This window comes from Hylobates moloch, unplaced genomic scaffold (assembly GCF_009828535.3).
Source record: "Hylobates moloch isolate HMO894 unplaced genomic scaffold, HMol_V3 SCAFFOLD_10, whole genome shotgun sequence".
In the NCBI taxonomy this organism is placed as follows: domain Eukaryota; kingdom Metazoa; phylum Chordata; class Mammalia; order Primates; family Hylobatidae; genus Hylobates; species Hylobates moloch.
This window is the reverse complement of record NW_026652285.1, coordinates 67942242-67958465: the sequence shown is the minus strand read 5'-3', so window position 1 is coordinate 67958465 and position 16224 is coordinate 67942242. Positions and strand designations below refer to the sequence as shown.

The 16224-nt window shown below is 44.6% G+C and overlaps 1 protein-coding gene across 6 annotated transcripts in view; it reads left to right on the top strand.

Annotated features, from left to right (window-relative positions):
* The window catches only part of PTCH1 (patched 1), a 74261-nt gene that overhangs the window by 26578 nt on the left and 31459 nt on the right, over positions 1-16224 (top strand). For 5 of the 6 annotated variants that reach the window (XM_032164593.2, XM_032164591.2, XM_058444840.1 and 2 more), the window contains 10 exons: positions 4771-4960; positions 8445-8514; positions 8608-8699; positions 10056-10254; positions 10555-10676; positions 11498-11645; positions 12449-12580; positions 12933-13088; positions 13770-13868; positions 14474-14599. In XM_032164593.2, coding sequence (XP_032020484.1) covers positions 4771-4960; positions 8445-8514; positions 8608-8699; positions 10056-10254; positions 10555-10676; positions 11498-11645; positions 12449-12580; positions 12933-13088; positions 13770-13868; positions 14474-14599 — 1334 coding nt within the window. The remainder of the gene's footprint in view (positions 1-4770; positions 4961-8444; positions 8515-8607; positions 8700-10055; positions 10255-10554; positions 10677-11497; positions 11646-12448; positions 12581-12932; positions 13089-13769; positions 13869-14473; positions 14600-16224) is intronic. The other variant, XM_058444837.1, reaches the window with a different exon arrangement.

Below are 16224 nucleotides of genomic sequence, written 5' to 3'. Positions count from 1 at the left end.
GATTAACCTTTTTACCTCTCACATATGAGTGAGAACAGAGATGCATATTTTTTTTTTGCATTGAGTTTGTTTTTAATTCATATCTCTACCAAGTAGCTCTCATAGCTATTTTTCTCTTTGTGTGTGTGTGTGTGTGTGTGTGTGTGTGTGTGTCACATAGAAGGTTTTGTTTTTCTGGTTTTTGTTTTGTTTTGAAGTGGGGTCTCATTCTGTTGCCTAGGCTGGAGTGCAGTGACACAGTCACAGTGCACTGCATCCCCCAACTCCTGGGCTCAAGCGATCCTCACACTTCAGCCTCTGAAGTAGCTAGAACTAAAGGCGGCCTCCGCTACTCCACAGCTATTTCTTTAACTTTATATTTGTAGAGATAAATATGTTTATCTGTGTTGCCCAGGCTGGTCGTGAATCCTGGCCTTAAGTGATCCTTCCACCTTGGCCTGAGCCACCATGTCCAACCAGAGAAGTTTTTAATTATACTCTTTCATTGCAGAAAAATTAATAGAAATAAACTAAAAAAAGTAAAGTGCGTAAATATTATCCATAGTCTGGCCAGGTGTGGTGGCTCACACCTGTAATCTCAGCACTTTGGGAGGCTGAGGTGGGCGGATCACAAGGTCAGGAGATCGAGACCATCCTGGCTACACAGTGAAACCCCGTCTCTACTAAAAATACAAAAAAAATTAACCGGGCCTGGTGGCGGGTGCCTGTAGTCCCAGCTACTTGGGAGGCTTAGGCAGGAGAATGGCGTGAACCCTGGAGGCAGAGCTTGCAGTGAGCTGAGATTGGGCCACTGCACTCCAGCCTGGGTGACAGTGAGACTCCATCTCAAAAAAAAAAAAAAAATTATCCATAGCCCACCACACAGCAAAAATGGCTATTAGCTTGGTTCCCTATACCTACATCTACATAACAGATACTAGATTTAATAGTTATTTTCTTCTGCACTATTTCATGAACATTAGATTATTTAAAAAATATATTAGGACTTTGATCCTGACAGTGGAAAAGAGTCATGCCTGAAATCCCAGCACTTTGGGAGGCCAAGGCAGGAGGATTACTTGAGCTGAGGAGTTTGAGACCAGCTTGGGCAACATAGTGAGGCCCCCGTATCTACCCAAAAAAATGAAAAATTAGCTGGGCATGGTGGTGTGTGCCTGTAGTTGCAGTTATCTGGGGTATTAGGGGAGGAGGATCACAAGCCCAGGAGGTTGAGGCTGCAGTGAGCTGTGATTGCGCCACTGCACTCCAGCCTGGGCAACAGAGCAAGACCTTGTCTTTAAATAAAAGAAAAAGAAGGGAGAAACCTATTTCTCCAAGACCACGACCTTCAGCTCAATCATCTAAAATGGGTTCTGTGGGACTTCCTGAGCTCAAAGCTTCACACTTAGGGATGATAAGGAAGACAGCAAGATAATGAACAGCTTTCAGCTGTCATTCAGCAGTGATTTAGGATAGGCGTTTGCTAGGGTAGCAAATGTCAGACGAGTCCGTAAAATTGCTCTATCCTGAAGGGTTTCTGTTTTTGGCAGCTTGTTCCAGAGTGCATTGGGTCAATACTGATGTCAGAATATATGAGTGTCGTGCACTTTATGACACAGTTATACCCGAGAAGGAGCTGAGTCTACCAGTGCACATGGTGAATGACACAAGACTTAATTATGGTCTCACCAAGCTCTGCCACACTTGCCTCCCTTCTCTCCCTGCAACAAGCCAAACCTGAGGGCTTTGCAGTTGCTGATTCCTCTACCCAGAACGCTGTTTCTCCAGCTCTTCAAAGTCACCTAAATGTTGTTTCCCTTTAGGTCTTCCATGCTATCCCATTTGAAGTATCTTTTCCCCTTCCCCACTACCCAACATGGCATCGCCATCTTCGTTTTCTCCATCACACTTGTGCTATGAAGGTATCTTATTGCTTTGCTTAGCTATTGCCTGTTCCCTTCACTGACCAGCATGCCTCTTGGAGAGAGACCACGCTGACTGGTTTCGTTCACCACATCCCCACTGCCTGGACAAAGTACCCACCCACCCACAAATGCTTGCTGGATGAATGAATCATGTTACAGCTATTGGTCAGATAAAATGGATGGCAACTAAACTTCATTAATGTTTTTGAATCATTTTGCAAAACATTCATATTTGGTTAAATATAAGATGAAATGTTAGATAAAATATAACCATATAATATGTAAAAGTGAATTGCATTTACTAGTATATATGGCATAGGTGGTTGAGAAAACTGTAGACTTCAGAGTCTCAACTCTAGTTGCTTGGCCACCCTATCATGATAGTCTTAGTTGAAACATCACATTGGCAAAATATTTGTGTTCATCATTAGAGCAAAGAGATGGAGGAGCGAAAGGTTTTCCAATTCCAGAGAAAGGACAAATCCTTTCCATTAAAATGTTTATGTAAATATACATCTTAAAACATCTAAAAAGGGGACATGATGGAGACCCTGAGATACATTTTATATCTTGTAGAAAATAAATGCCATTTCTGAAACACCCTGTGATAAAATAACTGCTCCATTATGAGGTTGGTCTGGAAGAGTCTGGTAAAAAGTTCTTAGCAGCACAAACTTTGTGTTTGGTTTTGCCATTTTTGTGCATATTGCACTCTCAGGTCACTTCGAGGGTTATATAGTTAACAGGCAGCTGCTCTGCCAAGGCTCGAGGGGCAGAATCCTGCTGAAGCCAGGCTGTCTGTCATGGACTGCTCCTCACTATAACGGCACCTAGGTCACCATAATAAGGGTAGGGGCTGTGCTTTGTTGCTATTGTTTTTTAATTTCATGGGTTTAAGTCACCTGATATGTTAAGCTTCAGTAAAGGTGCAGGAGGTCCAACTTTGTAATCAGAATGAAAAACCACATGCATGCTGATGTTTGAGGAGGCAGGTAAAAATGGGAATGATTCTAGGTTTGTGGCATTAGATGTGATAACACCAGGAAAAAGAAGGGGTGAGCAAAGGCTGCATTGAGCTCCTTGGTGGGCAGCTCTGCAGCTGTGACTTCTGGAGTCATAACTGGCTTTTTAGCCTCATACAGCTTCTGCACTTCTAGGGGATGTGGGCTGGCTCAAATTCAGTTAATTGGTTGGAAGTCTGCGTGATGTTAGCGTGATGTTAAGTACTTTGCTTTCTGCTAGAGTGGGCAAGCCCCTGCCTTCAGGCAGCTTTCCCAAGGCTTGCAGAAAAGGCCAGCCAAGTAGGTAGATGCTTCTCTGTGCAAGTTGTTTCCCAGTGTTTTCCTGTGATTTTTCCTTAACTTCACATTGATTGCAAGGCCCTCGGCAATGCCCCCTGGCATTTTTGAAAGTTTTCTGCACACAGAAGTCTTATTCCTTTTTATTAACCAACTGATACATTCTCCCTCCTTCCCGACCCCACACGCAGTATGTTAAACCTCACCTCATGGAGCTCCTGGCCTTGGCATCCGCGTGGACCTGCACAGAGGGTCCTGCCAGGCGGTGAATTTGTACTGGTTTTCCTAATGAGGGCATTATTTGCTTTTTAGCCTGCCCCCTTGTTTATAAAATATGCCAAGAGAACTAAACAACCCGCTGTTCCCAGTCCTTATTTACTTGTCCAAACCAAATGTTTATGTCCTTGAATACTAAACTTGAAGAAAAAGGATTCCTCCTCGTGGGAAAGCTATGATCACTGAGTTTTTTTCTAAACTGTCGCTGCAGGCCTGCTTTTCAGTCAACATGCAACTTATCAATGACTTTAGTAACAATTCAGACCCGCTTCCTTTGCCCTAGAGTGTGGGGTGGGGGACCTCTAGGTTCCTGGGTCTATGACTATTAGTATCTCCCTGAGACACCTCCCGGCCCAGGTGCAGCATTCAGAGCTTGGCTTGGCCCAGAACCGTTCATTGAACATAACCTTGGGCCTAAGGATGTAAAAAGGAGAGGAAGAGAAAAGGCATTTGGCAGTCACAGTGTTGATGGTTTTCTTTGGTCACCTGTGCCTGCGCTGGCTTTGGGCATACCCCGTGCTGGCCAGCTTGCTGGAAAGCCAGGTTGGTGTGAGGCAGGACTTCTCAGCCTGGGCAGCAGGTTCAGGATCACCTGGGGTGCTTCCGGAACACAGGCTGCTCGTCCCCAGCTGACTCAGAACCTGGCACCTGTGTTTTCTGGATGCTGACCAGGTGAGTCTGATGGAACCAGGTTCCAGGGACTGCCCATGATGGCTGTGGCTGATACATTTTGTTCCTCTCAAGTGGGATTTCCCCATGGGCATCTGACTTGAATCACTTTATTTATCTGGCAAGTTTTGTGCTGAACACACACTTGCCACCTTTCCTTGTTTCTTTTTCCACAGAGGAGAAACATTTCCTTGTTACCTTTGCCAGATTACTTAGGAGAAGAGTGTAAATTGAAGCCATTTATCTTGAAATGTGCTGCAGGGGCACATTGTTTATACAAGTGAAAGAAATTGTAACAGAGTTATTTGGTCTGGTCTGCAAGGAAAAGGTGTCTCAAGTTTTCCTTTCTGCCCTCCATTTTCGGCACAGTGTATTAGTTAGAATTAGGTTTGCGTCTGTGACAGGCGGGACAGCCATTAATGGGCTTAGTGAGTATTTTTTATGTTTACTATTGGTAAAGTTAACATTGCCATTAATAAAGTGAATGTTACTGCTCACACATCAGCCAGTCTCATGACCAGAGTTCATCTATTGTGTATCCTATGGCAGGTAGTCAGATAACAGATAAAACATGAGTTTGCAGTGATTTTGCTATTCTAATTAAACCTGTACATGTCTGTCAGTTGGAGGACGAGTAAGTCGAGAATTAAATTATACTCGCCAGAAGATTGGAGAAGAGGCTATGTTTAATCCTCAACTCATGATACAGACCCCTAAAGAGGAAGGTGCTAACGTCCTGACCACAGAAGCGCTCCTACAACACCTGGACTCGGCGCTCCAGGCCAGCCGTGTCCACGTATACATGTACAACAGGTAAGGCCCGCCGCGTCCACCTACTAATGAGCAGCAGGTAAGGCGGTGGGAGAAGGCTGCTGATTTAGGCCCCGTTATTTTAGTAAATGAAGTTGCCCTGGAAATGCACCTGGAGTATTAGTTCAACTAGCTTTGCAATGAAAGGATTTTTTTCATCTTGATTTATCGTTTCTCGAGTTTGGTAACAAAGTAAGTGCGTTACTTGATAATGTATTGCCAGTAAGTATCTTGGCACTGTCCCGAAAAGAGGATGACGCTGAGCCACTTGGGGACTATACACCCAGGCTGTAAGATCTTTCATTGCTTAAGAGATTTTTGGAGAGTGATATTTTGAATTGCCCTTACTGAACTTAAAAACAATGCAGAAAATGAAGAGCTGCTTCTTGTGACTTTGTACTCATAGTTGTTTTGTGTCACACAGCACGTTGGGGGCTGAGCCACCATGGGAATTGTTGCTGACACCTTTTGATTTATTTTTTTGAGACAGAGCCTCACTCTGTTGCCCAGGCTGGAGTGCAGTGATGTAATCTCGGCTCACTGCAACCTCTGCCTCCCAGGTTTAAGCAATTCTCATGCCTCAGCTTCCCCAGGAGCTGGGACTAGAGGTGCCCACCACCACACCTGGCTAATTTTTGTATTTTCAATAGAGATGGGGTTTCACCGTTTTGGCTAGGCTAGTCTCAAGCTCCTGACCTCAAGTGATCCGCCCACCTCAGCCTCCCAAAGTGCTGGGATTACAAGTGTGAGCCACCATGCCTGGCCCACTGACACCTTTTTAAAAAGTTATATTTTAGCATCATATTGCTAATTTCACAATGCTGTGAGTAGAGTAAAGCATTAGGAAGAGTTCAAAACTCAGTCCTTTTTCTTACGTATCTAGACTGTTGGTTACTACAGGGCAGGGGCCACCTCTCATCTGTTTTCACCCCAGCATTGAGAACAGAGTGAGCTTTCAGTTTGTTGATTGCTTTTGAGGTTGGCATCACTAAACCCCATTTCCAGGGGACCTCTGAGTTGACATCACCCAACCCCATCGCCTCCCCTAGGCTTTCAGCACCTCTTCACTGAGGCTTTTGCTAGTACCGTTTATTTTTCCTGGAAGAGGTGAGGAAGTAGCAGTATAGGCATATTCAGCAGCCAGGGAGAACCAAAGAAGAAAATAAAAATAAGATTTTTCTTGTCCCTTCTCTAACCTCTGCTTACATTCCAGCTTGACAGGATCCTAGGGACAGGCACAGCCAGGGTCGAGTCACATGTCTGGCACATTCTTGTTTGCTTATCTGTAACCTGGGCTTATGGTCATGTGTGCTCATATCCTCCATGGTTCCCAGAACAAGACCAGATATATGAATGCAAGGGCCTTAGAAAATGTAAAATCATGTTTCTGCCAGGCAAACTTGCCCTGTTGGTCTGTAACAAGCATTGTAGGGAAGCAACTACCCGGTGCAGTTTTGCAGAATGTGAAGTGGCATCCCTGTGGGGAGCCAGTTGTCCTGGGGCCACTGCAAGCATGGCCAATGCATTCTTAGTGTTTGTCACCTACACGCTTCAGGAGAAGATGTGAGGGTCTGTGCAATTAAATTACACTCTTAAGCTGAGATGGGTCCAGAGGAATTTTATGCATTGGAATGAACTTTAAGAACATGTAGTTCAACCCATCCCATGTTTTAGGTGAGAAAAGTGGGAATTAGACTAATTAGAGCATTTGTCCAAGTTCATGCAGTTATGAAATGAGAGAGCCAGGTTTCAAAGCCTTTTTCTGGCTTCAAGCCCATTCGTTTTTCTAATGCGCAATGATGTCCTTCTCAAGAAGTGTAAATGAGAGTTGATCAAGTAATATAAAGTGAGAACCTACTCATGCCAGATAGTCTATGTTGATGCTGTATAGAATTAAAATATAAATATGTCCATGGATGTGTGGCTGGGTGGAGGATGGAGGAGATATGGGTAACTTAGGCACAGCTCTCAAAGAGAGGAAAGACATCAGTATAGATAGACATGGACAAAGCAAACGTGGGCGGTCCCCATGACAGCTGCGCCAGGTTTCAGCAGGAGATCTGACCAGCCAGGGCTCTAGAGTTCAGGAGAAAGGGGTCATTTTCAACAAGCTTAACACGGGGGTGACATTTCAACGGGCGCTGAGAGACAGGAAGGCACAGGGAAGAGGACACAGTAAGCTCCCTGGGTGAAGACAGGCCTCCCTTAGGAGGCAAAGAATAGAGCAGTTGGGAGGGAAGTTTTTACTTTGCTTCTTTCTTTCTTTTTTTTTTTTTTTTCCTTCCCTTGGACTTTTCCATCCCCACTCTTGCAGATTTTCTTTTTTTTTTTTTTAGTTAGACTGATCTCCCTAACACACCTGGAAAGATATGGGCATAACACTTTTCTAGAGACAATAAAACTCCAGATTAATTCTTTTTTTTTGAGAGATAGGGTCTTGCTCATCTAGGCTGGAGTGCAGTGGAGCAATCACAGCTTACTGCAGCCTCGAACTCCTGGGCTCAAGTGATCCTCCCACCTCTGCCTCCCGAGTAGCTGGGACTATATACGTGTGGCACCACTCCTGGCAATTTTTTTCATTTTTTTGTAGAGACAGGGTCACTCTCTGTCGCCCAGACTGGAGCGCAGTGGCATAATCACAGCTCACTGCCTCAGCCTTCCAGGATCAAGTAATTTTCCTGTCTGTATAGCTGAGACGACAGGCATGCACCACTGCGCCCAGCTAATTTTTTAAGTTTATTTATTTATTTATTTATTCATTCATTCATTCATTTATTATAGAGATAGGGTCTCACTTTGCTGCCCAGGCTGATTTCAAACTCCTGGCTTCATGCTGTCCTCCTGCCTGCACCTCCCAAAGTGCTGGGATTACAGGCATGAGCTGTGGCACCCAGCCCTAAATTAATTCTTGATCTGTATATTTATTCACATTTCTGTAAGATAGGAATAGAAGAGACTGTGAAGTTAGAATTTGACCCACCTGGTACATGTTGTTATTTATAATATTAATGGTTAAGAGCAGGAGAGTTCATTTTGAACACTACCTATTAAGGACATGATCTGCCAATAAAACATCTCCACACCTGAATGTGTGTCAATACTTTGCAAACCTAATTTAATCCCCACCTATTTCGAATTTGTGATAATTCAGCTGGGCTGCCCTGAAGTTGTTTAATGTATGTAGAAAAGCAGATTAATGGTGTAAACAAGATTATTGGGAGAACACTTAAGAAAACAAGACTTTTCAAGTACTTTGGTAGCATTCATTTACATAAACACCCTACATGTTAATTACGATTGAGTATTATCTATTCATTAAAGCAGGCTTGCTGGGTCTCTACTTGGCAAAAGCTCTGCTCGTTTTGACAGATGCTTAAAAGTGATCGAAATTGCAGTTCTTTTTATATGTTCTATCATTTCGAATTTGCACTAATTTTCTTACCTTATTACAGTGAGAAATTTTTGTCTCTGCTTTTCATTTTATTAGGCAGTGGAAATTGGAACATTTGTGTTACAAATCAGGAGAGCTTATCACAGAAACAGGTTACATGGATCAGGTATAGTTTCTTCTTGTTGGCAAAAATTTCTCAGGAACACCCCAGTAGTATGCCTTAACCTAACGCATGGCCTCTTCTTTTTAACTTTGACAGATAATAGAATATCTTTACCCTTGTTTGATTATTACACCTTTGGACTGCTTCTGGGAAGGGGCGAAATTACAGTCTGGGACAGCATACCTCCTGTAAGTGTGTGATCACGCTTTCTGATGTCTGTGACTTCTCTAGGACTCAGTGTTTCTGATGTTGCTTATCATTGTTTGTTCCATTTCAGTTTTGAACAAGAAATAAAAACATTGAAATTCCATGTGCATTTTTTGAGTGAATAGTCGGGGGAGAGGGGATTTCAGCAGAATGTTTTTTCTCTTTTCAAAAAACAATTCTGTAGGCGTCATTAAATTTCATTCACTTTTACCAACCTATTTATATGCAAATAAAATGCAAATTATTGCAGAGTACGTGTGATTTTTTAACTCTTTAAAAAATGTTCGTAGTTTCAAAGACTAGGCATTTAGACACTTATTTTTTAAGGAGAGACTTTATTAGTGAGTAGGTTCACATCAAAATGAAACATTTTGAGTTTGACATCTTCCTGTGAAGTAAAAAGCTAACCTTTCTTTAGATCACACTAATGGCATTTAAGGGGGAAATCCACTATCTGTGAAGGCCACAGTAGGGAATGCTTCACCGTTTAGCAGTTGGATATTATATATACTGCATCATTTAAAGAATAATTGTTAATCAGCATAGACATTTTCAGTTAATTATGCAAGAGTGAGAGCTTGGGTTATTGTTTCTGTCCTGGCTTGCACGTATCTGCAAAAGCAATTTGCAGTGGCCATCCCCTGACCTTCAGTGTACAGTTTTAGATGGGAAATAAGGGGTTTTGTGTTTTCTGGTTGGGAGATTCCGAATAATGACTTCAGCCTGGTTAAGCAGCTACAGTGTGGTTTGAACCACATAACAGGCAGCCAAAAGCCTTTCTGGTCTGTCAACAGCACAAATTCAAAAGTGAGTGTGGGGGGAAGTGGCTGTGATGGTGGTGATGGCAGAGGCCGCAGGGGGCTTGCCCATTCCATTGCCAGGCTGAGAGTGCTCATAAGTATGGGATTGTTAAAGGTAGCAGAGATCAAATATTTTGATTGATGACATTTACAAAGCATTTATTAGGCTGCCAAGTGCTAATTTGATGTTGTGACGCCCTCTTTTTTTAAAAAAAAAATTTTAATTTTGGATCTGTCTTTTGGCTAATTTCATATGTAGATATTAAATATACAATATCAGCAATTAAAGATTATTCAGTGCCCTCATTAATTTATGAGTACTCTTCCTGCTTAGCGTCTTCAGTCATGAATTATTTTCCTGACCTAAGTTTACATGCAGATATGCTGGAAAGGAGCATTTGTTTTGATGCCAGAGTCCCAGAATTGCAGCATTGCCAGGAACCTCCTACAAGGCGGATGCAATGGGTGCAGCCATGTTACTTTACGATGGGTTTAGAAGGCTCTTTTCATGGTCTCGTCTCCTAATTTCTTTCGCAGAGGTAAACCTCCTTTGCGGTGGACAAACTTCGACCCTTTGGAATTCCTAGAAGAGTTAAAGAAAATAAACTATCAAGTGGACAGCTGGGAGGAAATGCTGAATAAGGCTGAGGTTGGTCATGGTTACATGGACCGCCCCTGCCTTAATCCGGCCGATCCAGACTGCCCCGCCACAGCCCCCAACAAAAATTCAACCAAAGTGAGTACCAGCAGTGAGCGCTCTCAGAAGGGGTGGAGAGCAAAACACTTTTTTGTGTCCATTCATCATTCACTTTATTATTTTCATTTTTAACATTTCATTCTCCACTATCGTCTTTGTCTGTGGAACTAAGTTTGTTTATAGAGCTAAGTTTTACTGTAAGATTTGCCATATGCCTCCCATTGGCCTTGCTGTTAATGTTCTCTCTGAAACACACAAACCCTTAATGCACTGGATTTTAACAAGGCATGTGACCTGCCTACTAATTCCCGTAATTATGTGGCTGTCTTTTTATTTTAGCCTCTTGATATGGCCCTTGTTTTGAATGGTGGATGTCATGGCTTATCCAGAAAGTATATGCACTGGCAGGAGGAGTTGATTGTGGGTGGCACAGTCAAGAACAGCACTGGAAAACTCGTCAGGTAAGCCAGCTCCCGAGGGCAGTCTATGCCCTGTAGTCTTCTGACTTTCCTCAAAAGCCACTTCCCTCCTGACATCGGCAAGTGTATTTGTATTAATACTTTAAACCGTTACCCTTGCTAGCCAGGTGGCGTCATAGAATATTAAGAAATACTAGCAGACTGCAACAGCTTGAAAAAGCACCTTGTGGGGAATTTTTCAAGAATGGATTTGTAGTTTTCATCAGGACCATAGTTCCTGACTGTAGGGTTTTAGGAGATGTGCCCATTATGTAGAGAATGGGGGCAGGTGTAAAGTAGGCCGGGACACACTGGTCAGAGAGAGTTCGTGGCATGAGCTGCACAGTGTCATAGACTGTTAGGAAAAGACGGAGAGCCAGCAGCTCAATAAGAATTATCCTTTGTGCACTTGTGGACTCTGGTCAGTCAGGTGTCTCCGTTTCGTGTAAGATTTCTCCCCTGGGAACGCCACCGTCTGGGATTTCTGCACAGCGAGTATGCATCGCTGAGCCCGGTGTATCTGCTCAAGCTATCTGTTCCTCTCCCCTTCCTGTTTCATGGAATGGAAACTGTGAAAGGAAATTGCCTATTAATTTAATTTTGGGGTATATCTGTAAAAGGTTTGTAAGGTTACACCTTTAATATGGTACATCAATCTATTAAATAAAATAACCATCCTGGTCCCATTTTAATGGAAACATGTGCTCACAGAGAAGGAAAAGAAGTGCAGCCAGTGAGTTGGGGGAGCTGGCTGGGGATTTGAGGCAGTGGAAACTGCTTCCTGGGAATACTGATGATGTGCCTTCCCTTGGCCTGTGCCACAGCGCCCACGCCCTGCAGACCATGTTCCAATTAATGACTCCCAAGCAAATGTACGAGCACTTCAAGGGGTACGAGTATGTCTCACACATCAACTGGAACGAGGACAAGGCAGCAGCCATCCTGGAGGCCTGGCAGAGGACGTATGTGGAGGTAAACCCACCTTCGAATCAGCGTGCAGACTCGCTGGTTACGCAATTCTTCGTTTTCACCATTATTTAAAACATTTATTTCCATTCAGTTTATTTTCAAAACATTGCAATTCTGGAACTTGATGGGATGAAAACTTTTTTCTTCTTCTTTGATATTGAAAATCCTAGGATAATATCTAAGAGACTAGTTCTAATTGGGTTGCCCTGAGACATGTTTAGTAACCAGTTGTGAATTCCAGAACTAAAGCACATAAGAGTTTAAAAAAACACTTGGTTAGCAAAGGTGTCTGGAAAACATTAGCAAGGCATAGAATCTGTTCACAGCTGCAGGCCCCTTGGTCAGGTCATGTGACAGGAGCTGGCCTTTGTTTCCCAAGCAGTGACCTCTACTGAGCTGCATGTGACCTTTTAAAAGTGGCCAGCAAATGAACAGGGGGAGGAGGGCCATAAGAATAGGTTGTTTTGGATTAGGGGGGAGCTGATGGGACCACAAGTCAATTGTGAAGTTACGGAGAAGAGACGAGCAGTCTCAGCCCTGAGTAAATACAGCACTCAGAGTGAACTCCAGCGACACCAGCCCTCAGCAGCACCCACTGCCACTGATTAGCCACGGCCCTTGTCCTAAAACAAGGTTCTTTAATGTTAGCCCAACTTCAGCTTCCCTCCCTGCCCTGGAATCACGTAGAACTTTTTTAAAAAATGCATCAGAAAAAAAAAAGGGCTGGGCTGTGTCACCTGAGATCTGTGGAGGCTTGTGGAACTGTTCATTGCATTTGGGCATTTCGCATTCTGCTGTGACCACAGGTGGTTCATCAGAGTGTCGCACAGAACTCCACTCAAAAGGTGCTTTCCTTCACCACCACGACCCTGGACGACATCCTGAAATCCTTCTCTGACGTCAGTGTCATCCGCGTGGCCAGCGGCTACTTACTCATGGTAACGCTCGATGCCATGCTCCTGGGGGCTGGAGTTTGGTTCGGTTGTTTTAGTCTTTACTTTTCCATGACCGCTACTGCTGCTTAACTGCTCTTAACATCCACGTGCATCCAGGACAGAGAGAGCGTGGCTTCACAGTGGTTTAAAAGTGGTCGTGTAAAGCGTTTTTCCCATTTGCTGTTTGCCTACCTTTGACTCCTGTCATTTTATGTGACATCCTTGATGTAAAGTTTTGTTGTTGTTGGATAAGTTCTGCCTTTTGATTTGGGGTGATGGGTGGAGGGAAACATTAGAATCACAACACATTCTAATGTTCGGCGTTTGTTCTGTGCCCCCATTGTTCTGCTTGCAGCTCGCCTATGCCTGTCTAACCATGCTGCGCTGGGACTGCTCCAAGTCCCAGGGTGCCGTGGGGCTGGCTGGCGTCCTGCTGGTTGCACTGTCAGTGGCTGCAGGACTGGGCCTGTGCTCATTGATCGGAATTTCCTTTAACGCTGCAACAACTCAGGTACTAAAGGAGACATTCATCTGTCCGTTGACAAACGCCCCCCAGCCCCCAGGCTCGGCCCAGCCAGCCTACTGTGTGCTGTGTGTCCTTCTCACCAGAAGGGTCTTGCAGCCTTTTCCACTAGGATGCTACTGGTTTCAGGGGGATGCTGTCTCTTGATGCTGTCCGCCCTCAGGGCAGTGGGTAGGAAGTCTGTTGGGCTTATTGGTTAGTAGAGACACTTGGCTGATAGGAATGTATGTCATTGACCAGGGTTGTGGCTCTCCAGCTCTGGTGGGTATTCGCATGGCTTGCAGGGCTTGTGAAAGCTCAGATTGCCAGGCCCCACCACCAGAGTTTCTCAGTAAGTCTGGGGCCAGGGCTGAGAATGTGCACTTCAGGGCAGTTCCCAGTGATGCTGGTCCATGGGCCACACTGCGAATCATTGCTTAAATGAGTTGGATTCCTTCTCATTTACTAGCTTAAAAAATGATAGTACACTGACCTTCGAAGTAGAAACGTGCAGGATCTCCTGTGAGCTGAAACAGCTAGGCTTTGGGATGTCAAGTGAATTCTTCACCGTGATACAGAAGCCCTGCTTTAGGAGCTGTTAGGTGCTGGTGGCAGAGTCCTAACTAGCTTTAGAATCATCTGAATTGGATCTCACGTGTCTAATGCCACCATCCTCTGTTTTTGCTGTAGGTTTTGCCATTTCTCGCTCTTGGTGTTGGTGTGGATGATGTTTTTCTTCTGGCCCACGCCTTCAGTGAAACCGGACAGAATAAAAGAATCCCTTTTGAGGTAATGCAAAAACAAAAGAAGAGAGTTTTGGGGACATTGCAGCTTCCTCTCTTCCTGAGTATTTGTCTTTTAATTTTCCTCAGTCTGACCCAGTAAAGATTTCAGTCCCATGTCAGATGATGTGTCACTGGCTGCCAGTCAATGAAATAAGTTGGAAGACTCTCAGGACATGTATTTGCTATGAGAAGTCCCAAGAGCTGCATCTGGGGTGCCTTTAGGAATACGGGTGTTTGTTTTAATGTGACACTTTACCCCTAACTGCCATACCTTTCCAGAGCCTGCATTTGCTTCTCTGGAGATGTCTGTCACTTAGCCATCACCTCTCTTCACTCCCTTTTAAAATTATACTTAAGCTTTAAGTCATTATCTTGCAGCTTTCTGCTCTGGATGCTAATAACCATGAAGAATTGATGACTCTGTAGATAGTACTGAATAATGCTGGTGTTAGGGGGTAAGGCAGGTGTGGCTCTTTCTCTTTCCCTAATGCCAGCATGATAAGCTGTAATAACAGTTCTGTTATTCTGCCACGTATCTGCTCACACAGTCTGTGCTCCAAGGGGACCCTGTCCAGTGCAGCTCTCAGCGCTGTGGTTTCTTATTCCCAGGACAGGACCGGGGAGTGCCTGAAGCGCACAGGAGCCAGCGTGGCCCTCACGTCCATCAGCAATGTCACAGCCTTCTTCATGGCCGCGTTAATCCCAATTCCCGCTCTGCGGGCGTTCTCCCTCCAGGTGAGCTTCCGGTGATGAAGGCTGCGGTGATCCTGAGCGGGGCACTGACTTCCAGCATCCCATGTCTGCGGTCTCTGCTAAGGCACTTCAGTTACTCATGAAGTGAAATAGAAATGCCTGTGTTTGAGGCTCTGTTTAACTGGGTGGATGCTTCTTTAAGCTTATAACCCTGACACTCCCTCTAAAAAACTAAGCCCTTCTGGAGTTTTTCCTTCCTTTCTAGCCCTATGAAGCCCAGAAGCCTGTTGCCTTGTAGAGTGGTCATGTCCTTTATGCATGGCTTTTGGGGCTACTCCGTGTTGCCCTCTGGGGTCACCAGCGCTGCAGCCAGCTTCTAGGCCATCCCCTGCTTCCAAACACCACTCCCAGTACGTGCACTTACCCCCTCTCCCGCTGCCCACCTCATCCCAAACAGGCCACCTTTTCTTTCGCTTTTGCCAAAGCAGTCCCAACCCAAGACAGTATTAAGCTTGAGGTCGCGTGTCAGACGGCACTGCAGGACTGGCACTGGTCGCGTGTCAGACAGCACTGCGAACTGGCCAGGCTGCCGTGGAGAATTTCCTGCAGGGTGCTCCTCAGTGGGCCCTTGCTTTCCACCTCCCTTTCCTAAGTTGGCCGCCACAATCTTTCCTGTCCCCTCTTCTCTTTCCTTTTGGTCCCCTGCTCCCCTCTCAGGCTGCCCAAGCAGACTCACGATCCCTCTCACTTTCCCATGCAGAGCATGTGGGCCCCTCGTGACTTGTCCTCTCCTTCCAGACCAGGTCCTGTCACCCCCAGAGGCCGTCAGGGTATTTTCTAATCGAGACTCAGCTTCTGTGAATTGTAAGCACAGACAGTTCCCTGGGATGGGTATAGAGCTGTAGTGCGTTCTGCGCCTGGAGTAAATTACTGACATCGCCCTTGAGTTACCTGAAATTCGTAGGAGTCCTAAAATTAGTTACTGCAGCCAGTAAAGCAGAGACTTCACCAGTTTGTGCCATGGTCTTCCTCAGCACAAAGTGGCCTGGAGTTTTGATATCTCAAGATGTTGTGGGGGTTTTGTGAATTAATTTCAAATTTTAAAACCTCAGTTGTTTCCCCTTTCTTTCTCTGTGATGATATGATGTCTAATTCTCAAGCTGGCCAGGTTGTTAAAGGAAATGACTTCTGTGTCACTTTTTCACTTGTTGTTAGGATTCCCGGCACACTCACACAGCTTTACTCTACTCACCAAGAGCTCCTGCAGATGCGAGCAGGAAGAGAAATTGACCAGTCTGGCATCTGGTTTCTGTTTATATTTTGTCAATATGTTTAGCTCTTTCCTAGTCTTTACGTTTGTCATATAAGAGGAACCAATCAATCACGTATTTGAATGTCATTTTGCTAGTAACCAAGAGGCCTGGGCAGCTACTGATCCTACTGGGTTTGGGAATGGAGGCATCTTTAGTATTTAGTGTGAGGCACAGCTGGAGAAAAGATTCTATGCCAATTGCCGTAACCGCCAGCCCCAAAAGAAACATAAAAGGAAAAGAAAACAGGGTTTATTTGTATTATAAATTTATATAGAAGTAAAAATAGTGAATCAATGAATAACGTTCAGATCTGATGCTCAAACCAAAGCACAGGACAAGGAAACTCTCTCTGAT